At 38.3% G+C, this 18,278-nt stretch overlaps 1 protein-coding gene across 2 annotated transcripts; it reads left to right on the forward strand.

The window, feature by feature from the left end:
- Window positions 1-1,410: 1,410 nt before the first annotated feature.
- Window positions 1,411-17,915, forward strand: ldlrap1a (low density lipoprotein receptor adaptor protein 1a). 2 transcript variants are annotated; one of them, XM_030146531.1, is made up of 10 exons: window positions 1,411-1,659; window positions 8,760-8,902; window positions 8,996-9,108; window positions 9,286-9,400; window positions 11,055-11,127; window positions 11,324-11,419; window positions 11,504-11,628; window positions 13,731-13,765; window positions 13,980-14,011; window positions 16,670-17,915. In XM_030146531.1, exons 1-10 carry the CDS (start codon window positions 1,575-1,577, stop codon window positions 16,714-16,716), a joined length of 864 nt encoding a protein of 287 aa, XP_030002391.1. In that variant the 5' UTR covers window positions 1,411-1,574; the 3' UTR covers window positions 16,717-17,915. The 2 variants fall into 2 exon arrangements, with proteins under 2 accessions (XP_030002391.1, XP_030002390.1); XM_030146530.1 differs by lacking the exon at window positions 13,980-14,011 and having other exon boundaries at window positions 1,414-1,659; window positions 16,670-17,913.
- The last annotated feature ends 363 nt before the right edge of the window (window positions 17,916-18,278 follow it).

The raw sequence follows: 18,278 nt of genomic DNA on the forward strand, positions 1-18,278 counted from the left end.
CATCACATGTTTATGGTGACAGTAGGACAACTTTAGTCTTTTTTCCCACAACTGCAATGTGAAAACAAAACAAAGCAGAACAAAAAACACCAACCTCAATTCAGGCTTTCAGTAAAAACACCCTTTGTTTCTCAAAATGTATACAAACTACAGCATAGATAGTATCTGAAATTACAGGACAAGCTTTTCATTTTTCAGAGACAGTAAGTCAAAGTGATGACATTATGAAAAGTATCTCATGCTGATGAACTTCTGAAATATTGTACTTTTTCCTGCACACAACTCCATCCTGCTCAAATATTTCTGTGTGATTCATATATAGTACTTAGACATTCAGCATGCAGGCCACAGTGCAAAACAAAACCTTGTATTTTAAGTAAAAAGTGAGAAAATGGCACAAATTAGACTTTGCTTTTACTTACATAAGTTCTTTTTAAATCAAATATATTGATTGATTTTTCTGGTGTGAAGGAAAATATACAATATTTATTTAACTGAAGACAATGTTTTTTGTTGTTTTTTTTCTCCATAAGTTCTACAGAGAAAGATCTTCTTTAGGAACTTTTTCTCTGACAACAGGCAGCAATTGTTTTGGCTGTAAAAGTTGCAGATACAATGCCAATCAGAAACCCAGCTTTGTGGTCTTTAAATCTGACTTAAAATCCTACCTAGACAAACATAACTTTTGCACAAACCCTAAAGCTGTAAAGACTAAAACCTTATGTGACGAATATAAGTAGTAATTTTAAAAAAATATATTTTTATTTTTTTCTCTTCTTGTTTATTCCTTTACTTTTATTTATTTAATTTGCTTACCTATATATGTATTTATATTTAATTTCTTCCTGCCTCACCTCGAGCATTATGTTTTCTCCATGCCATGTTCTGTTCTGTGTATATGGTATTATGTAAATAAAGTATGAAAAAAAAAAAAAAAAAAAAATTGCAGGTACAACGATAAGGTCGAATATATCCACATAAATGTACACAAACCAGTTGTTTAATCTGATATGCTGCTGATCATCAACAGGTTTTCCATACGATGCATTCACGAGTACCCGAATAATAAGATTTTTTTTTTAAACTAATAACGAAATTGCTTGAAAAGTTGAGATTAACCACAAATTTGCAAATTTACCCCCAGGAAACTACCTAGATTTTCCCAGACGATTTTCTGAGCGTTTTTTTGTTTTTGTTTTTTCATCATGCTGTGTACTCTTTGATACAAAGAGGAAAATACACGAGTATGGCTATGAACTATGATCACAAGTGTTTCAAATCTCCGCAAAAATAGGAAGAAATTTGAACTAAGCAATAAAATTAACACAGCAGGTTAGTTGTGTTTTCTTTTCGCTTGTAAAGAAAGTCAAATGTCCCAGCTGACTCAAATGCATCTCCCATACCTCTGTTGGGCTTGTTCACGTGCACTGCGCTCGTAAATTGCGGTATTTCTGACAGCACAGGAAGGCAACACGGCTCCGTCCTCCCCATCATCAGCAGTCCGAGCAACAACAACCCGCCTCAAAACACTCAGCGGACAACTTCAGCCGCTCTCTGTGCCCTAAAACACCGACATGGATGCCCTGAGGTCGGCTGGAAGAGCTATTATCCGGAGTCCGAGTATGGCGAAACAGTCCTGGACGGCCGGCAGACACAGAAGTAAGAAAACTTGGACAAAAACCACCGCAAAGCTTTGTTTTGACCGTTAGCAAGATTTTCCACTTTGCGTACATGTTGATTTATGCTAACTACTATAATTAGCCGTTTCTGTTTTGATATGTTTTTTTCTCTTTTCTTTTCTTTTTTTATTTTTTTTTTTACCGCTGTTACACAAATTGTCTGTGAAAACTATAAAAAGCATCTGTGCCAGAGGTGAACTTTTTTTTTTTTTTTTTTAATCTCAGAAGTACTAAAATGTTGCGTTATGGGCTTTTTTTTAGCTAAACGTTCAAGTCTCAGTTTGTTATCACTTGTTTGTCATAGTTAACCTAAAGTACCGCGTTTCTAAAATTGTACTCTTTCACTGTACGCAGTTTGGGAAGTGTGTTATTTATTTATTTAGTTATTTAGAGGGAATATTGGTTGCTCTTGTTTGCTATGCGGTTTAGTCTGTTTATTGATTTTCCTGGAAATCAATGTTATTTTGAGAGATGCAAAACTCTACACTGAATACATAATTAGCTTTTGGTTCCTCATGTGGGTTTTTTTTTTTTGTGTTTTAGCTTGTTTTTTAGTGTCTCATCTCCTTTGACTTTGAATTTTAAGATACAATCCTGAATTAATTCGATGAATTGGTATTTCTGCAGAGTGTGATGGCTGGGGGCTGAAGGTTTGCTGGAATGCAGCTGAATTTTTGAAAAATGGCTGAATTTACTGAAGTTATAAAGTATTGTGTAAGTCAAAAAAGAAAACTGAAGAAGCTGAACAGCCTAACGTAGAAAAAGTTGAAAGAGGAACTGAAGACCATGGCTGAATTTAGCTGAAGTAGTTTAAATTAGAAAATATTGTTAAAGAAAAAAACATTTCAATTGATGGTTAAGGTGGAATATCTTAATAAATGTTAATGAATACACTAATAATAGAGTTGCAACCGATTAATCGATTAGGTGCTCTAAGCCAATGCAAAAATTACCGACTCGATTAATCGATTCAAATTGATTGAAGGGAGATATTCTACTGCAGTTTTCCTGAATTGAAGCTTCTTTGTGTGTCACAATAAGCATCCGTGTGAAACACAACAGTGGAACCAATGTTTAACAGCGGAGAAACGATGGAAACAAAGCTTCGATTCAGGAGAATTGTGGTTGAATGATTTTTTTGGATCACTTTGAGTTGATTCATCGGTTGCAGCTCTAACTAATAATACTTTATGGTATGAGGTTGAAAAGTGATTCTTTCTTGTGCTCATTTGTTGCAAAAATGTCCACCCCTTCCCAGAAGGGTCAGGGTCAGACCAAAAACCCACAGCTACTTTGTGTCTTGCTCAAGAGCCCTTCAACAGGCTAGGAGCTTGCACACACAGAAACATGTGCTTATTTTTTTCCAACTTAGAGGCCACTTTGGTGCCCATTGAAGGACTCAAGGGCCACTTTGTAAACTAAATCTCACTTGATCCTGGCCGTAAAGTTCTGGAGGAATGACCAGGGGGGAGCTTAGAAAGCCTGAAAGCTCCCAGTTTGTAACCAAGCAGACAATACAGGAATGCTGAGGGTCAGTCAGTGCACGGCCCCCATGGGCTCAAGTTCAGCACAGTCTATTTTAAATTCCATATAGGACCACTCCATTAGAAAATGCAGGGTAGATTACAATGTATGTTCCCCATTACTGCCTGTAACCTTAGTAGCTAACCTGGAAAATAAGTGCAGACACATATTCTCTTGCTGGCAAATTTCTGTTAAAGCATGAGTCAGATGTTTACATACTGTACATTCTTAAGCCAACCTTTTCCTGCTATATGGATGTAATCATCTGACAAATCTTATAAACATATTTATACAGAAACACACAAAAGGGCAGGCCACTGAGATTTTACAAGATAAAAATCCTTAAATATAATGCTAGATATGATTTGTCTGTTTTATTTATTTGGGCTTGTCTGCAGTAAGCGTTTTTCTGTAATTGGATGTATCCTCTGGTGATTAGTGCAGCTTACATGCAGCTACTTACCCACTTGTCATAGAGGTATGGTTTTGTAGCCTAGATCCCAGGGTCTTCTCAATGCTGCAGGGCAAACATTCCTTACCAGCAATGACCCATATCGCCCATGCCAGACTTCCAGGTCAGACTCTGGCCTACAGGATCCATGTGGGATCACTTTACCCTTTTGAGCTCAGGGATGTCAGGTGAATACTGCTAACTGGCATGAACTCAAAAGTGTTTCAACTACTGAACCCATTTTTTAATGCAGCATCTGGTGTGTTTGATCACAACAAACAGTTTCATTCCTCCCATCCATTACTCAACAAGCAGTTTGGAGCTGGTGCTTCATCTAGAATCACATCTTTATGTTGTAGAAGTCAATAAACAAGCTCTCAGCCAAGAGAAATGACTCTAGAGCAACAGCAACACTTGGCTGGTTTTATACCAAGAACCAACCGTTTACATCAAGTGGCAGGATTATCTTTACTATTAAATCCAAAGAAACATTTTTGACTGCAATCTGTACTAAAGCAGCAAGTGTAGCATTGGTCTAGTTGTGTTTAGATGTCAATGTAGGGTTGGAGTTCTACAACTGCAGGCCCATCTCTACTATTCTCTACCTTTTCTAGAATGGTATTCAGCAGAGATGGTGGCGCTAGCAATGTCTTTGGATTTCTTTGAACCGATATCAACTATCTTAACCCAGGATGTACTGACAGTGAGTTAGCAGAGAAATGTTGTGGTGGAACATTTGCACACAGTGAAACAACATATGTCCTTAAATTTCCCCAAAATGTAAACATCTACGCTGCACAATGTCAACCCCAATCCAGACTTGTCAACATGGGACATACACACACACACACACACACACATAGTGAAGGGGAGGAGAACACTGATTGTAATAGTCACCCAGTGACAGACTTATTCCAATAGAGCACTTCCTGTGAGCCAGACTTCTTGACATTAGCACTAGCATTGCTGGGAAAGCAAAGGTGTATACAGTGATGTAATGACGTGGCTCTCTTGTTTGTGGAAAATTCAGAGTGCTTCTTAGAAGGTTTGTAAGTTGAACCAACTCCAAACCGGCACTAGCACCAGCCCAGAACTAAAAAAGGGGCATGACAGGACAAACCTATTCAGCCCTATGGAGACTGCTCTATTTGAAAATGGCAATGCCCCTCTTCTTTTCCCCTTCTCCTCTCGGCTGGCCCTGTATTGGTCACCCAGACGACCCACACCGGCACACTGCCAGTGTCAAGGACCAGCCAGAGGGTGCTTGTCTATTGCAGTGAACTGTGTTCAACCTTCTCAAATGGAGATGTAAATCCTTTCTTAGCATACAGTGATGGGAGATGTGCACTTAGATAAATCACTGCCAGACTTAGAGCACATCTGACCTGTTATGAAGTCAGGATTTGTTTGACCCCTACTCTTCCAACTTCTCCGGAAAACTGCTTGAAAACAGTTTCCCCTCATGTGTTTGATTGAGTTGGACATGCAGAACTCTTGTTTATTGAATAAAGTTAATGTCTCCTCTGACATGTAGCTTTACCATAGTTGATTTATGGAGTTACACTAACAAGACCACTATAGATTTGGTCATGAGGTGAGCTGGTAATTACTTACAATAACCAGCATAATGTGGCTGCACTGCTTGATGTTGGCATTAATTCATATTGAATTATGTGGTCAGCCAGCTAGCCTGCTAATTTGCTCAGGTAGCCCTAATTGCATTTGCAGGTTTTTGTACTTGGCGTTTTCTTCATTTTCCAGCCCAGTTGCCTCTTTGTGTGCACTTAACTCACAGCATGTTTAAGGATGAAGAGAATAGGATTCACAACAAAATTCATAATTAAACCAGTTAATTTGGAGTTGAATATGTCCTTGTTGTTTGTACTCAAATGTTATTCTCAAGTGTATTGAGCTCTTTAATCTTAACCTCTCTTTAATCACAGTCAATCACTGTACTTTCCTTTTTGTCCATGTGAGAGAATCCCACTACTCAGACTTGGAGACAGTAGAGTTGGTATGTGGGAAAATATTTAGCTTAGCCTAGTTTTATAGAGTCCCTGTGATCATAAAGGCAGAGCAGAGGTCAAATGGGTAAAGGTAAAAGGCTGTGATTTATGCACTGAAATGTCTATTAAGGTCAGAATCCTTAGATCAAATGAGCTTTGCAACACACGTGAGTTTTGCATTGCAGCAGTGATGGGAAACGGTCTTGAATTCTGCCGTTGTCTGTTTGGCTCTGAAAATGCTCCTGATATGCTTGTTTAAGTATGTGCCTGCTGAGACCTCTTAACCAACCCGTTATCATTTATTTGTTCACTTCAGTGCATCACTAAAAATCTGACATCGACTGTAATGAATTTGGATCCTTTGAAACATGCTTTTCTGTGTAGTTAAGTCAGTAGAGTTAAAAAGAAAGCCAAATGGTAGTGGCAGTAGTTGGGTTTTGAGAAAAAAAAAAAAAAACTGTCTTTGATAGCCCCTAAGTTGTAGGAGCACAGTTTGTGGTTTCCACAGTGATGCAGTGTTTGGTGTAGGACCACAAATCAGCCAGGATGTGAACTGCAGTTGGGTCCTTTTCAATCGGCATGTTTGTTGTCACACTGTTCCACAAAGACTTTTGTTATACGGTGATGCATGAAATGGATCCTCATCCATCAGTGTGGGATTTGGTGGAACACTAAGAGTGCCTTTAATGCCTCTGTCATCTGAGACACTTCACCTACACTACCATCAGAAAACTCCAGACTTTTACACCCAGTAATTAATCTCCTGGTGCTCACAGATGGTGAGGTCCACTTGTATTTACAGTGGGGTCACCTGGTTTTGCTTAGTCTCAGTTCACACAGAACACAGCTGTTTCCTTTCACGTGTCACTGGCGCTGACCTTTGACCCCAAAACTCTGCATTCTGTGTCTGAGCACCGCCTGGTACCTAGAGACTTACCCAGGACGTTTATTAAGCTCAGCTACATCGACACAGATTGAGGTGAGGCTGTGTACCATCACAATGTAGCACCGTTTCTGTAAATTCAGGGATTAAATGGTTCATATGACATAACCACATGACAATTCCTAATTGTACTTTGAATTACATACTCAACAAATAAAAAGTAGCTACTCAAGTGTGATTTTCAAATTTTAGCGTAGTTTTATGGATTGTCCGACTATTTCATACATCAACCCAAATTCCTCATTTTGTCTTGGTTATTTGGAGTGTCTTTTTGTTCCGAATTAGGCTACCAATTCTATGTCATGGTCACATTATCATTGGTCCTCCTTCTTGGTTTGTTGTGTTCTTGTACACATCAGGAATACAGGCAGGAAATGAGATATAAAGTGTTGTCCCCTGAAGCACAGACATCGACGTTTTCAATGACACATTTTCTAGTGTACTGTATGATTTGAGACTCAACAAAGGTGTTTTTCTGTCATCACAATAGGCTATATATGGTTGTCATGTTTAGGACATTTTAGTTAAATTATCCTACAAATAATTGTCAGAGCCTTGTACTGACATTGAACAGTGGAACATGTATATACAAGTGATATATATGTTTACCTTTTTAGACTTTGTACACAAACTGCACAGGGCAGGTCTGACATAAATAGTCTTTTAAATGTGTAAGGTTTATTACTGAAATATGCAAAGAAATTACTAAAGACACCAATTGCCAAAATGATCAGTATACTGTGGCCAAAGCAGAACTAAATCCATGCTTTTAATTTTAACCCCCTAAGAGCCACCTATGTTTTTTCTGTCTACGTTTGTGGACAAGAGTTTTATAGCTTCATACAAAGAAAAAAAATGTCCTTCACAATGGACATTCCATAAAAACTTTTTAAAAGTGCATCTGAAAAAACTGTTGCATCATGATGTTTCCAATATAGGCAATTATTTAATTAAACAAAGCCAAAACTTGTACTTTCCTGGATCTCAGGAGGATAATCGATGTTCAAAAATAAAGCACAGAGTGCTAATGCTTCACTCGAAAGGCATTAAACCATAGCAGAAGAAAGAAGAAATAGAGATGTTATTCAATGAGAAGCATTGCTCTAAGAGAGGGGATTATCTTGGCAATGGCAAATAAATCCTGTATTACTTCCAGTCATCCAGCTGTTTTAATGGAACTGAATTTATTTATTATAACAATAATGACAAATGGTTGCAATTATGTACAAATTGTGGCTGGCCTGGATATATAGGCTAAGTCACACAGACATAGATCTAGGTAGTTCTTCAAAAGATGCATATTCCAGTGTCCACCTTCTGTAATATGGATAAGGGCAAATGTTTTAAAATTTTCAGTAAAATAAAAAACAAAAATTCCAATCCCTACCATCTCAGCCTTTAAAACCCCCTCACTGGTCTGACCTCACAAATTACAGTCTGCGTCTGTGCACGTGTAAGTGAACATGTGTCTGCATGAGTATGTGGTATGCACTCCATCCCAGAGGACCTAAGTGCTACAAGGATGGCTTTCCAGGTAATAGAGATGTTTTTCTCCTCTTAGCCCTCTCCCCTCCCTTCATTCTCTCAGGAGATATGTGTAAACACAGGCAGAGGGTCAGGGCCAGCCCCATCCACACCAAAACTGATAAGAAAGCACACAGAAGTACTGTAACTTCTGTTCCTTCAACAGTTAACCTTTTATACTTCCCACTCCTTTCCAGGTAAAATGTCAGTGGTTTTTGTTATTCTCAAAAAGAAAAGCATGTTTCCCTCATCATAGTTTGTCACTGATGTGCATTTGCTCCTGACCCTGCCCTGTAAGTTGTTTTGGAGTTGAAATATTTACTTTACATTGACAGTACCTCTGACCTAGATACCCTGTTTTGCGTTCTGCTTCAGGGAGCGAGCAGATGAAATGGCTCAACTTTAACTTCAACATAGACTGTTTACATTTCCTCTGACTCTATGTTTTTCTCAGACTCTTTGAAATTTCTCAAAACTTGGTGTTATTTATTTTGATTTGCGGTCAGATCAGTGTCTGAAGCTGTAACCAACAAACATTTTGATGTTTTCAATAAGAACTGTGTTTATCAGATAGTTTCCTGTTGATCAATGTATCGACCCACTTTTTCCTGAACATATGCCTTTCCCTGCAGAGCTCCCAGAGAACTGGACTGACACAAGGGAGACAATCCTAGAGGGCATGACCTTTAATCTTCGTCACCTCGGCATGACACTAGTGGACCAGCCCAAGGGTCAGGAGCTATCAGCAGCTGCTGTAAAAAGGATTGTTGCCACGGTGAGAGGATGTTGCTGTTGCTGCTGTAATAGTTTCCACAGGTCAGCAAGCAATGTGATATTAAACAAGCCTCTATGTGTTTATGGGTAACAGGCTAAAGCCAGTGGGAAGAAGCCTCAGAAGGTTGCTCTTAAGGTTTCCCCTCAAGGAATAGTCTTGTACGACAGTTTGACCAATAAACTCCTGGAAAATGTCTCCATATACAGGTATGTGTGTAACAGCTCACATTCTACACAGAAGTGTGTATGTATTGGTGTTGTTACACAAGGTGGAAGCCTCAGTCTGCAGAGTCATGACCTTGTAAGCTCATTGCTGGCACATGGCTTACATAGCCTGTGAACTCTTGTACTCTGTGTGTGTGACCTGTCACCTCTGACCTACAGGATATCCTACTGCACAGTGGACAAATTGCACGATAAAGTGTTTGCTTATATCGCTCAAAACACCCTCAATGGGACCCTAGAGTGCCACGCCTACCTCTGCTCAAAGAGGAAAGTGGTGAGTAGTGCATCACCATGCTCAACATATAGATAAGTGTCTTTCATTATATGGTGAATGTTCAATGGACAGCACACATACAGGTACAGAAACTATATTCATAAGTATTTCTGCCTGTAGAAATAGTTAATATGTACTCATTATGTTTTCATCGGGGTTTGTTTGTTTGTCTGTCTGTTAGCGAGATAACTCAAAGTTATGGAAGAATTTTGAAGAAATTATCAGGAAATGTTGATACTGGCACAAGGAACAAATGATTACATTTTGGTGATCTGCCTTGGTGGAGGTCTGCGCTATCCGAGTGCTTTTCTATTTCATGTATGCATTCAGCATGTATTTGCCAACTGAAAGATACACAAACTACCACTATGGTGTTATTAAACTGATGTCTTTAGTTAAGTAATTGGACAGTGTTTCTATATGCAAATCTAAGCTCTACTGTAACTGGGCTCTCAGATCCAATATATACTGGAGCATAAAAACTTAAATTAATAGCAGTACAAAAAAGAAGTGTAAAATGCATAATTAAAACAGATGTTTGGCTTTAGTAGTTGACCTCAAAATTTGCTTTGAAGGTAACTGGGTGAATGAGAGAATCCACGTGATTTCCTTGGTGTCTTATCCTCGTCTATGACAGTGTAGCCCTCTCCTCATCTCTCTCCATCCTCAGGAGGAAACTTTAGAAGGCGAGCGCCTCGTGCTGTCTGTCGTCTTCCTGTTCCTGTGCATTGAAAAGCAGAAGGGCACTTTTCCTCTCATCTTACCTACTTCACTCTTTGCTCCTCTTTTCCTCCTCAGATAACAGTGTTCGTTAATAATTGTCTCTATCATGGCATAGAGCTCATAACCTCTTGCTATTCTCTGTCCCATCCTTCCCTCAGCTTGCAGTATCAAAATGTATCCTGGAGGATAGGTTAAACAGGTTTCAGGTTGCATTTAATTACAGCACAATTTTAGGTAGTAAGATTATCATGGATTAAAAATTAACAAATGATTGACAAACTAGGTGTGTGGAGGGTATTTAAAAAGAAGTCTAAAAAAATTACTAACAGAAACTGTAATGTGTGTTTATAAAACTAACTACAATAAATTATATTTAGAGAGAAAATATGTTGTGAAAAGATTTAGTTATGTCTGTTAAACATACAAGTTGCCTACACCCAAGACAGCAGCCACAATAAACTAATTTCTATGTAGAGGATTCAGGTTGGATTTTCCACCATCTCTGTTCTGCTTCTGTAGTAGTAGGCAACATTGTCAAAATCTTCCATCACAGTATGTGTAATTGTAGCAGTTGTGACAGGATATAAATAGTAAGAACTAATACACTATACTGATATATTTCCCTTTTGTTAACTTAAAAATACAGTCAGCTAGTGTCGACAAACAACACAAATTCCATGTAAGCACGTTAGTATTGTAAATACAATTTGGAGAACCAATAGTGAAAATAAAAATAAAATCCAATAAATTGCTAATCTGTTATGGTATTGGTGGCTCTAAAACACAGAAAGAGTTCACTACAGCAAATGTGAGACATGTCGAGTCATAGCTGTCTCCAAAGTGATGACAGCCATGACTCCACAGAACAAGTGTCACTAGACAGTTACCAAACTCTCTCAGCCATACTTTGTTCTTTTTCTCCTGTTCTCAGGCTCAGGCAGTGGCTTTGACAGTAGCACAAGCTTTCACAGTAGCTTTTGAACTCTGGCAAGTAGCCAAAGAAGGTAGGCATCGCACCGTTCACTCATCCAGTCCTGGAAATGACACACACATTATCCCCAGTTCCCACATACTGTCGACAGGAGTAATTTTTACTCTTATCAGACTTCATGCATCAAGGCCATTGATCTCTGCTGTAAAGTTCTAGTCTAGTCTTGTCCTGCTGGTGTTATGTCTTTGCGTGTCTCTTCTTTTTTTTAGAGAAAGGGAAAAGAGTCAAATCTGGTTCAGCAGGAGAGGCCAGCAATAGTTCAGATTCAGACCGATCCAACAGCCCGGGGAGCCTGAAAGGATCGGGTAAGACAAAAATTAGGGTTAACTGTCTTTCCTCTGGTGCCACCATCAGGCCTGACCTAAATGAGCTTTTCCTCTCTTTCCAAGATGCTGCTACAGACAACTTGTTGGACCTTGTGGACAGTGTTAATGGGCTGGAGACCAATGGGAATGTAGAAGAGGATGAGCTGGATAACCACAGGTCTTCAGAGACCAATAACAACCCAGCGTGGGTAAGAGCCCCCACTCCTCTGGTGTCACGTTGAAACTGGCAAAATCAGCATTTGCCCAGTTGAGGACGGTTCCATGCACTTTGTCTAAATGCAATCAGATTCAGTTTACTACAACTCATATGTAGTTCAATAACCCCACTTTACCCCACTCTTTTATCACGTGTTCTAAGGGTCATACGTTTATTTGGTTTGATTGTCAAATTTTCTAACTTGAATCAAACAAACACAGTAGCCTTTCATAAGTGTCACCCAACAATAAACATGTAGGAATTCTGCAAGACATTCCTCCTGCAGAACTCATGACACTGAGTCAGGTTTGTTAGCCTCCTTGAACAAACCCATTTTTTCAGTTTCGCCACAAATGTTCCACTGGATTAAGGTCAGGGCTTTGTGACGATCATTCCAAATGTTTATGTTTACATTGTTGGCATTAAGCCATGTTGTTACCATTGGGGGACTGTACTTGGGTTCATTGCCCTGCTCAAAAATCCCTATAGCTTTTCGGATACTGTCTCAAGATGAAGTTTCAAAATATCCATATTTATGTACTATTATTTGGAAAAGAAAAACTTTCGGCTGATTCTCCTAAAAGAGGAACCAGACTTGTAGCCTTGTGAATGCAGTTAATGACAGTCTGAAGTTATAAAGACAGGACATTAACTCCCAGAATCCTCCAGGATGTTTACAGAAGCAGTGAACTTGGTTTATGTAAGGTTTTGAACCTCTGAGAATGTGTGAAAATAAAAGCTGAAATTAAAATGCAATTATTCTGAAATTTGACGAATCCAAATTAAATAGTTGGACTAACTGAACTAACAGAGGGACTATATATGGAGAGAGGACCTCAGTGCCAAAATGAAGCCAGTCTGTAATTTTCCAGTCTCATATGCTTTATTTGGGTCCTCTAATGAGTGATCTGATGGTCCATCTGTAAATTAGTCCTCTGTTAGTAAGATGTAAAATAATAGTCTGTAGTACTGTGTATTAAAATGGAGTTTGGGTTAGGGATGTCCCAATCTGATCTACAGATCAGTATCGGCTGCCAGTCTGGCATTTTTTTAGAAGATGGGATTGGATTTAGTCACAAGATTGGGCGGTTCCAGGACCGGTTCGGGGAGGGGGGGTGGGGGCGCAAATGTCCTGCCCCCTCAAATTAAAGTTACCAAAGGTGGGGAAAAGAAAAATGAGCAGCACATCAGCGGGAGGCTTACAGGAATTAGTAAAGCGTCTATAAGTTTCATGTACTCATTCAGAGGTACGTGCGGTAGTGATGGGTGAGTCTGTTTTTTTTTTTTTCCAATTCGTGGGGCTTTTGTGGAATTGTTTGACCCGACCCAACGCACCTCGCAAATAAACTGACACTCTTTTAACCTGACCCGACCAGCAAGCATCACTAACATACAGCACAAAACGCACCCTCATATATATATACCTGGATGGACCTATCCATAAACGCGCTACAGCAGTGGCAAACACACAGCCCGCAGGCCAAAACCGGCCCACGAAAGGTTCTGATTTGGCCCACAGTATGATTTTGAAAAATTATATTAAAATTATTAAGAATCAAAGGTGTCATACTTGTTTTAGTTCAGGTTCCACATTCAGCCCAATTGGATCTCAAGTAAAATAATAGCATAATAACATATGAATAATTACTCCAAATTTAAATCAAAATTTATTTGTAAAAAGTCAGTATTGGATCAGTATCAGATCAGTATCAGTAAAACTAATCCTAAAAAAAATCGGATCGGAACAGAAGCAGAAAAAATCCATCACTAGTTTGGATACATTTTACGACATGTAAACTCCATACATCAACAGTAAAACGTGATGAATTTCCCTTTGAATTTAAATCTTGACACCTGTTTCATGTTAGATTTAGATCCTGTGACATTAAATTGTCCTGTTTTATGATAGCTTCAAGAATATCTTAAATCAGGACACTTTAAATATGCTTATACAAATAAAGTGTCACTCAACATTGGAATACTACATCTGTCAGTGATGTTGAAGCATAAATCTTGCTAATAAACACCTTCTGCACACACTTCTGCTTCATTCATGGAGCATGTATTGAGCCTCATTATCCTTTTTTCTCCCAGGAAATAGAAGATGGCTTGGATGAAGCTTTCTCTAGGTAAGAAATTAGCTTTAATGCTTTAATTTAGTGAAATGATTCCTTATTGATTCTCCAATGAGCAAATGATGATTAGTGTAAAATGCAGAATAAACATGCCGCACTCTTAATTAGAGAATAGAAAATGGAGAGACAAAATAACACAGTCAGTGAGAATATCTGTAGTGTCTAGCTGAGCTTTAAACTGTCCTGTCTGTTGTGTTTGTGTCTCCAGCTGTGCTCTGGATAGCTATGGTTCATTTACAGGTAAAACTGAGCTTTACTTAGTGTAGTTATCCTGATTACTAACCTCAATCCAGTTCATTCCATCACCGCCAAACCCAATAATACTGTCCCACAGGTCAGTAGTGTTAGCGTTGGCTGGCTTCAATAGTGTGAAATAGCTTTCTGTATTCTTCACCGACTCCCAGATCAAATGGGTTCAGAAAAGAAAGCTAATTCGATGTATTGAATTTCAGTCAAAGTGAAAAATGTTTTTCTTACTCATCTCATCATCACTAAAACTCCCTTTAGTCTTTTTTTTTTTTTCCTCATAATCATTCATGTGATATGTAGACTATTTGTCTTTTCTTGAATGGACTGAAGTAGTGGTGGAAGTGTGCCTTCCCTTCACACACACACACACACACACACACACCTTTCTTTAAATGTTCATATTTTAAGTAGAGCAGTGTGTCACTTAAACTGGCTAACATTATTACAGATCACACCACTTATTCCATGGTTCCAGTGTACTGAATTTGGACTTACAGTAATCCTGTTGACCTTCACCGTGACTTTGTACACGTTATTATCCACATGACAAAACGCTGTTTGTAGCTAAACAGAGGAAGTGGGATTAAGGCGATTGAGGTTATAGCTACACCAACATGCCTGAGAGGCTGGGCTGAGCTCTGCTCTGTAAAATGAGTCGCTCAGCTAACGTATATAAGATTTGGTCATGCTTTTGTGATTACGTGCAGTTTGTCAGAGTCTGTGCTTTGCAGGAGGCTGGTGATTTGTTAACGCCAGTCACTTGTAAACCAACGGCAGGGTCAGGAGTGCCAACTTGATCAGAAAAAACCCACCAGTGTGTTATGATGGATTTAGTCAACTTTGTCAGCCGTTAACATCAATAAATGATAAGCCCCTAACATGAAACACATGAGCGACAGATCGATCCTTTTAATCCTCTCATGCTTGTAGCTGAATTTCCTTTATCAAACTGAATCAGCAGATGAGTCTGGCTAAATGAAATAAACTCAGCTAATTTGGTCAACAGGCAGCAGGCAGAAGAAAGAGGCCTGAATAAAAGTAGATGACAAAAAACACAAATAAAAGCACCTCCAAGTAATTAAAAGGAGTAAAAGTGGCCAAGGCTGTTTAGCTGTTTAACACATCCTAATTAAATTGTATGTCATTGTTGTTTGATTCCAAACTCTTTCAGTCAGTAATATCATTCTGTCTTACAGCTTTTAACATGTTATGCTCACATAAATATTATTAAACCAGGTTCTGGTGCTTATGAGGCACAAATGATAATATCCCTGCACAAGTCCCAGTCTTGTGTTTCTGTTTTGAGTATTTTAATCATATCTCCTCAATAATTACATTTTCTTTACAGTTATTGCTTGTGTTGTTTTTTTTTTGTTGAAATGTTCATTGAAAGCATTTTAGGCTCATTGTAAGTGAAATACACTCCTGTAGACCGGTTGAAAAACTGGAAGAATTTACATCTTGCACTGTTGGATCTTTAGAGGGTTCTAAGAGTTTAAAAATGCAAAAAGAAGAAATGAGAGAGAGACATAAAAAAAAAAATAAAAAAATTGAGTAAGCAATTTTTGAAAACAACAATTAAACTGAAATAGGCTGTTCATCAGCTGATCAAAAGTTCCTCAGCAAAAACCGCAAAAACCTTTTTCCTCAAAAACCTCAGCAGTGATGACATGCTGTGAGAGGCCTTGCTTATGCAGCTCAACAATCCAACCATGTTCAAAGAGAGAAAGCTTTTTTGCCTTTGCCATCAGGAGGTCATGACAGTGTGAATACTGGACAGAAAATGACATTGAATTCACATTTTTGCGCAGATTTTGGCTTTTAAAGGCTGTGGTGTTAAACTTTTGATTGGCTGATGAACAGCTTATTTCAATTTAATTGTTTTTAATAAATTGCTCACTCAATTTTTTTTTCTCACTCCCATTTCTTCTTTTTGCATTTTGAAACTCTACTTACGACCTTCTTAAGATCCAACAGTGAAAAATGTAAACTGATGCAATTTCTCAGCTGGTCTTAAATTTTTGATCAGGAGTGTATGAATGAAGCCTGTCTTAAGGTAGAGACAACTCATGTAACTCAGAGGCACATATCAGCCTGCATTTGGACTCAATGTCAGTAAGTGTTTGGACTTTAAAATAATGAATTTATCACTCTTTATGGGTTAAATCATTGGCACAAACCTCAGAACAAACTGTTATCCTAACAGTTTTCTAGAACTTCCAGTGTATTAAGGCTGCTATTTAAGAAAAATGTTCCATTCTTGCCAGCCAATGAGCTAAAAGGCTAACAAGTGAAGCTCAGCAGCAGCAGGGTGGGTTTGTCACATCCTATAGGAAGTGAGTCATTTGTGACAGATGGATGTTGTTTATGTGAGAATCATATCAGTGTTTCTCTGAGTATTTTTAATATTACAGTTTCATAGTTTATCCAAGTTTCCTGACCACTATCTACAGGACTGTATTATAAGGGATATCATTTGTTTAATTTGTTCATTTGAATCATAGAATGCCGTGGTCCAAAACTGACTCTCCTGTAACAGTTGTAGACTTTTAGTGGACGCTGACAGGAAAAATAGTGGAATGAACAGTGACTATGTCATGCTTTTAGTGAGTTTACTTTGGTTTATTTTTCTTCCTGCTGTCTCCTCAGACTGGCAGTGTCGCGTACTAACCCCCAGGTCCTGGACATTGGGGTGACGCCCCAAGACTGGCTGACCGAACCGGACTGGGACTGCACTAACGAAAACACTCCCATCAGCCCGTTTGGCGACGACATCTTCGGCTTCTGACCAGCGCAGCGCAGAGCGGCACAAAGAACAACGACAGTGGGCGGGAGGGCAGGCGTTAATATCTACCATGAATTAACAAGACATCACTGTGTATTTAAGTCCAGGTTACAGTAAGTCCATAAGGGAATAAGTGTGAAACTGTGAGATGCAGCTTGACCTCTTCACCTTTATGTTGCACTCTTTATTTGGACATACTTTTCCTCTTGGTGCACACCAAAGCAATAATATGAGCATCTCTCCTGTTCTGTTACTACTCCTCAAACCTGCACATATCTCCGTTTATTTTCTCAGCATTTGTTGTCCTTTTTGTTTACTGTGGTGAAACCTAATTTCCTTTAGTTTTGGCATCATAATCAGTGTTTTTTGTATGTGCTTAGTTATAATTTATAGTTTTATAATTATTTTTTTATTGATAAAACAAAATAAAAGTAGGATTTAATTTAGACTGATGTACAGATTATCAACAGGCCTTAATGACAGCAGGACAATCAGTTCCACTCGGCTGGAAAGTTAGAAAAAAACAAAACAAATCAGTGTTTAGACATCACCGTGAGGATTTGGCACTGCCGCCACCTCAGATATAAATTGGAGGTTCTCTCATGTCTAAAACTTTAAAATCAGTTTTGTATTTATATGAAATCTACGTTCCAGTGGCTCATTCAAGACCAGACTGTTCCAGGCATGTTTCCCTGCAGTGGAACGGTTTTCTCTGGAATGAAGTTCATTTGTGTTCAAGGCTGTCAGAACCATGTTATGGCCATTTTGTAATTATGCTATAATTTACCAGCATTATACAGAATAAAAATATATTCATGAATAAGAAGCCAGTTTTGTTTTATTATCAAGTTTGTTGATGAACAAGTGTATAAATGATCCAGATGTTTTATCCTGACAGACCACTTACTATTTACAATACTTATTACATCACTTTTTTTTTTGTATAATTGAACCTTTATATCAATTTATGGCTTGTTCTGCTGTTAGAATAACAAACGGTATGATATAATTACATTTCATGTATGATGATAGTGTTTTACTTGTAAATATTCATTATTTATTTATATCCTCCAGAGACCCAGGAAAGTGGTAGTTTTAGCTTTTTTGCATTAAACAATTTTCTTGATTGGAAACTGCAAAATGCAACAGTTTTTTTTTATTTTTCAGATATATTTTTAAAATTATTTGTATGTGTTTTTTAATGGAATGTCCTTTGTAATGGGACAGCATTTTTTCAACAAAACTGTCAAACTTTTGTACCCTAAACAGGACAAAAATACATTGCTGGGTCTCAGGAGGATATTGAATAACTGACACACACACATCATAGTTGTATTGTTTGAAATAAATGAGTCAAACCCAAACTTGAAAATCAGTAGACATGTTACATACATACTGTATAGATTCTGGTGTAAAAATATGACCTCTGTTAAAAATCTAAACCTGTGTAGAGCGGTGTGTTGGTGAAATATA

This window comes from Sphaeramia orbicularis, chromosome 11, assembly GCF_902148855.1.
Source record: "Sphaeramia orbicularis chromosome 11, fSphaOr1.1, whole genome shotgun sequence".
NCBI classification, from domain to species: domain Eukaryota; kingdom Metazoa; phylum Chordata; class Actinopteri; order Kurtiformes; family Apogonidae; genus Sphaeramia; species Sphaeramia orbicularis.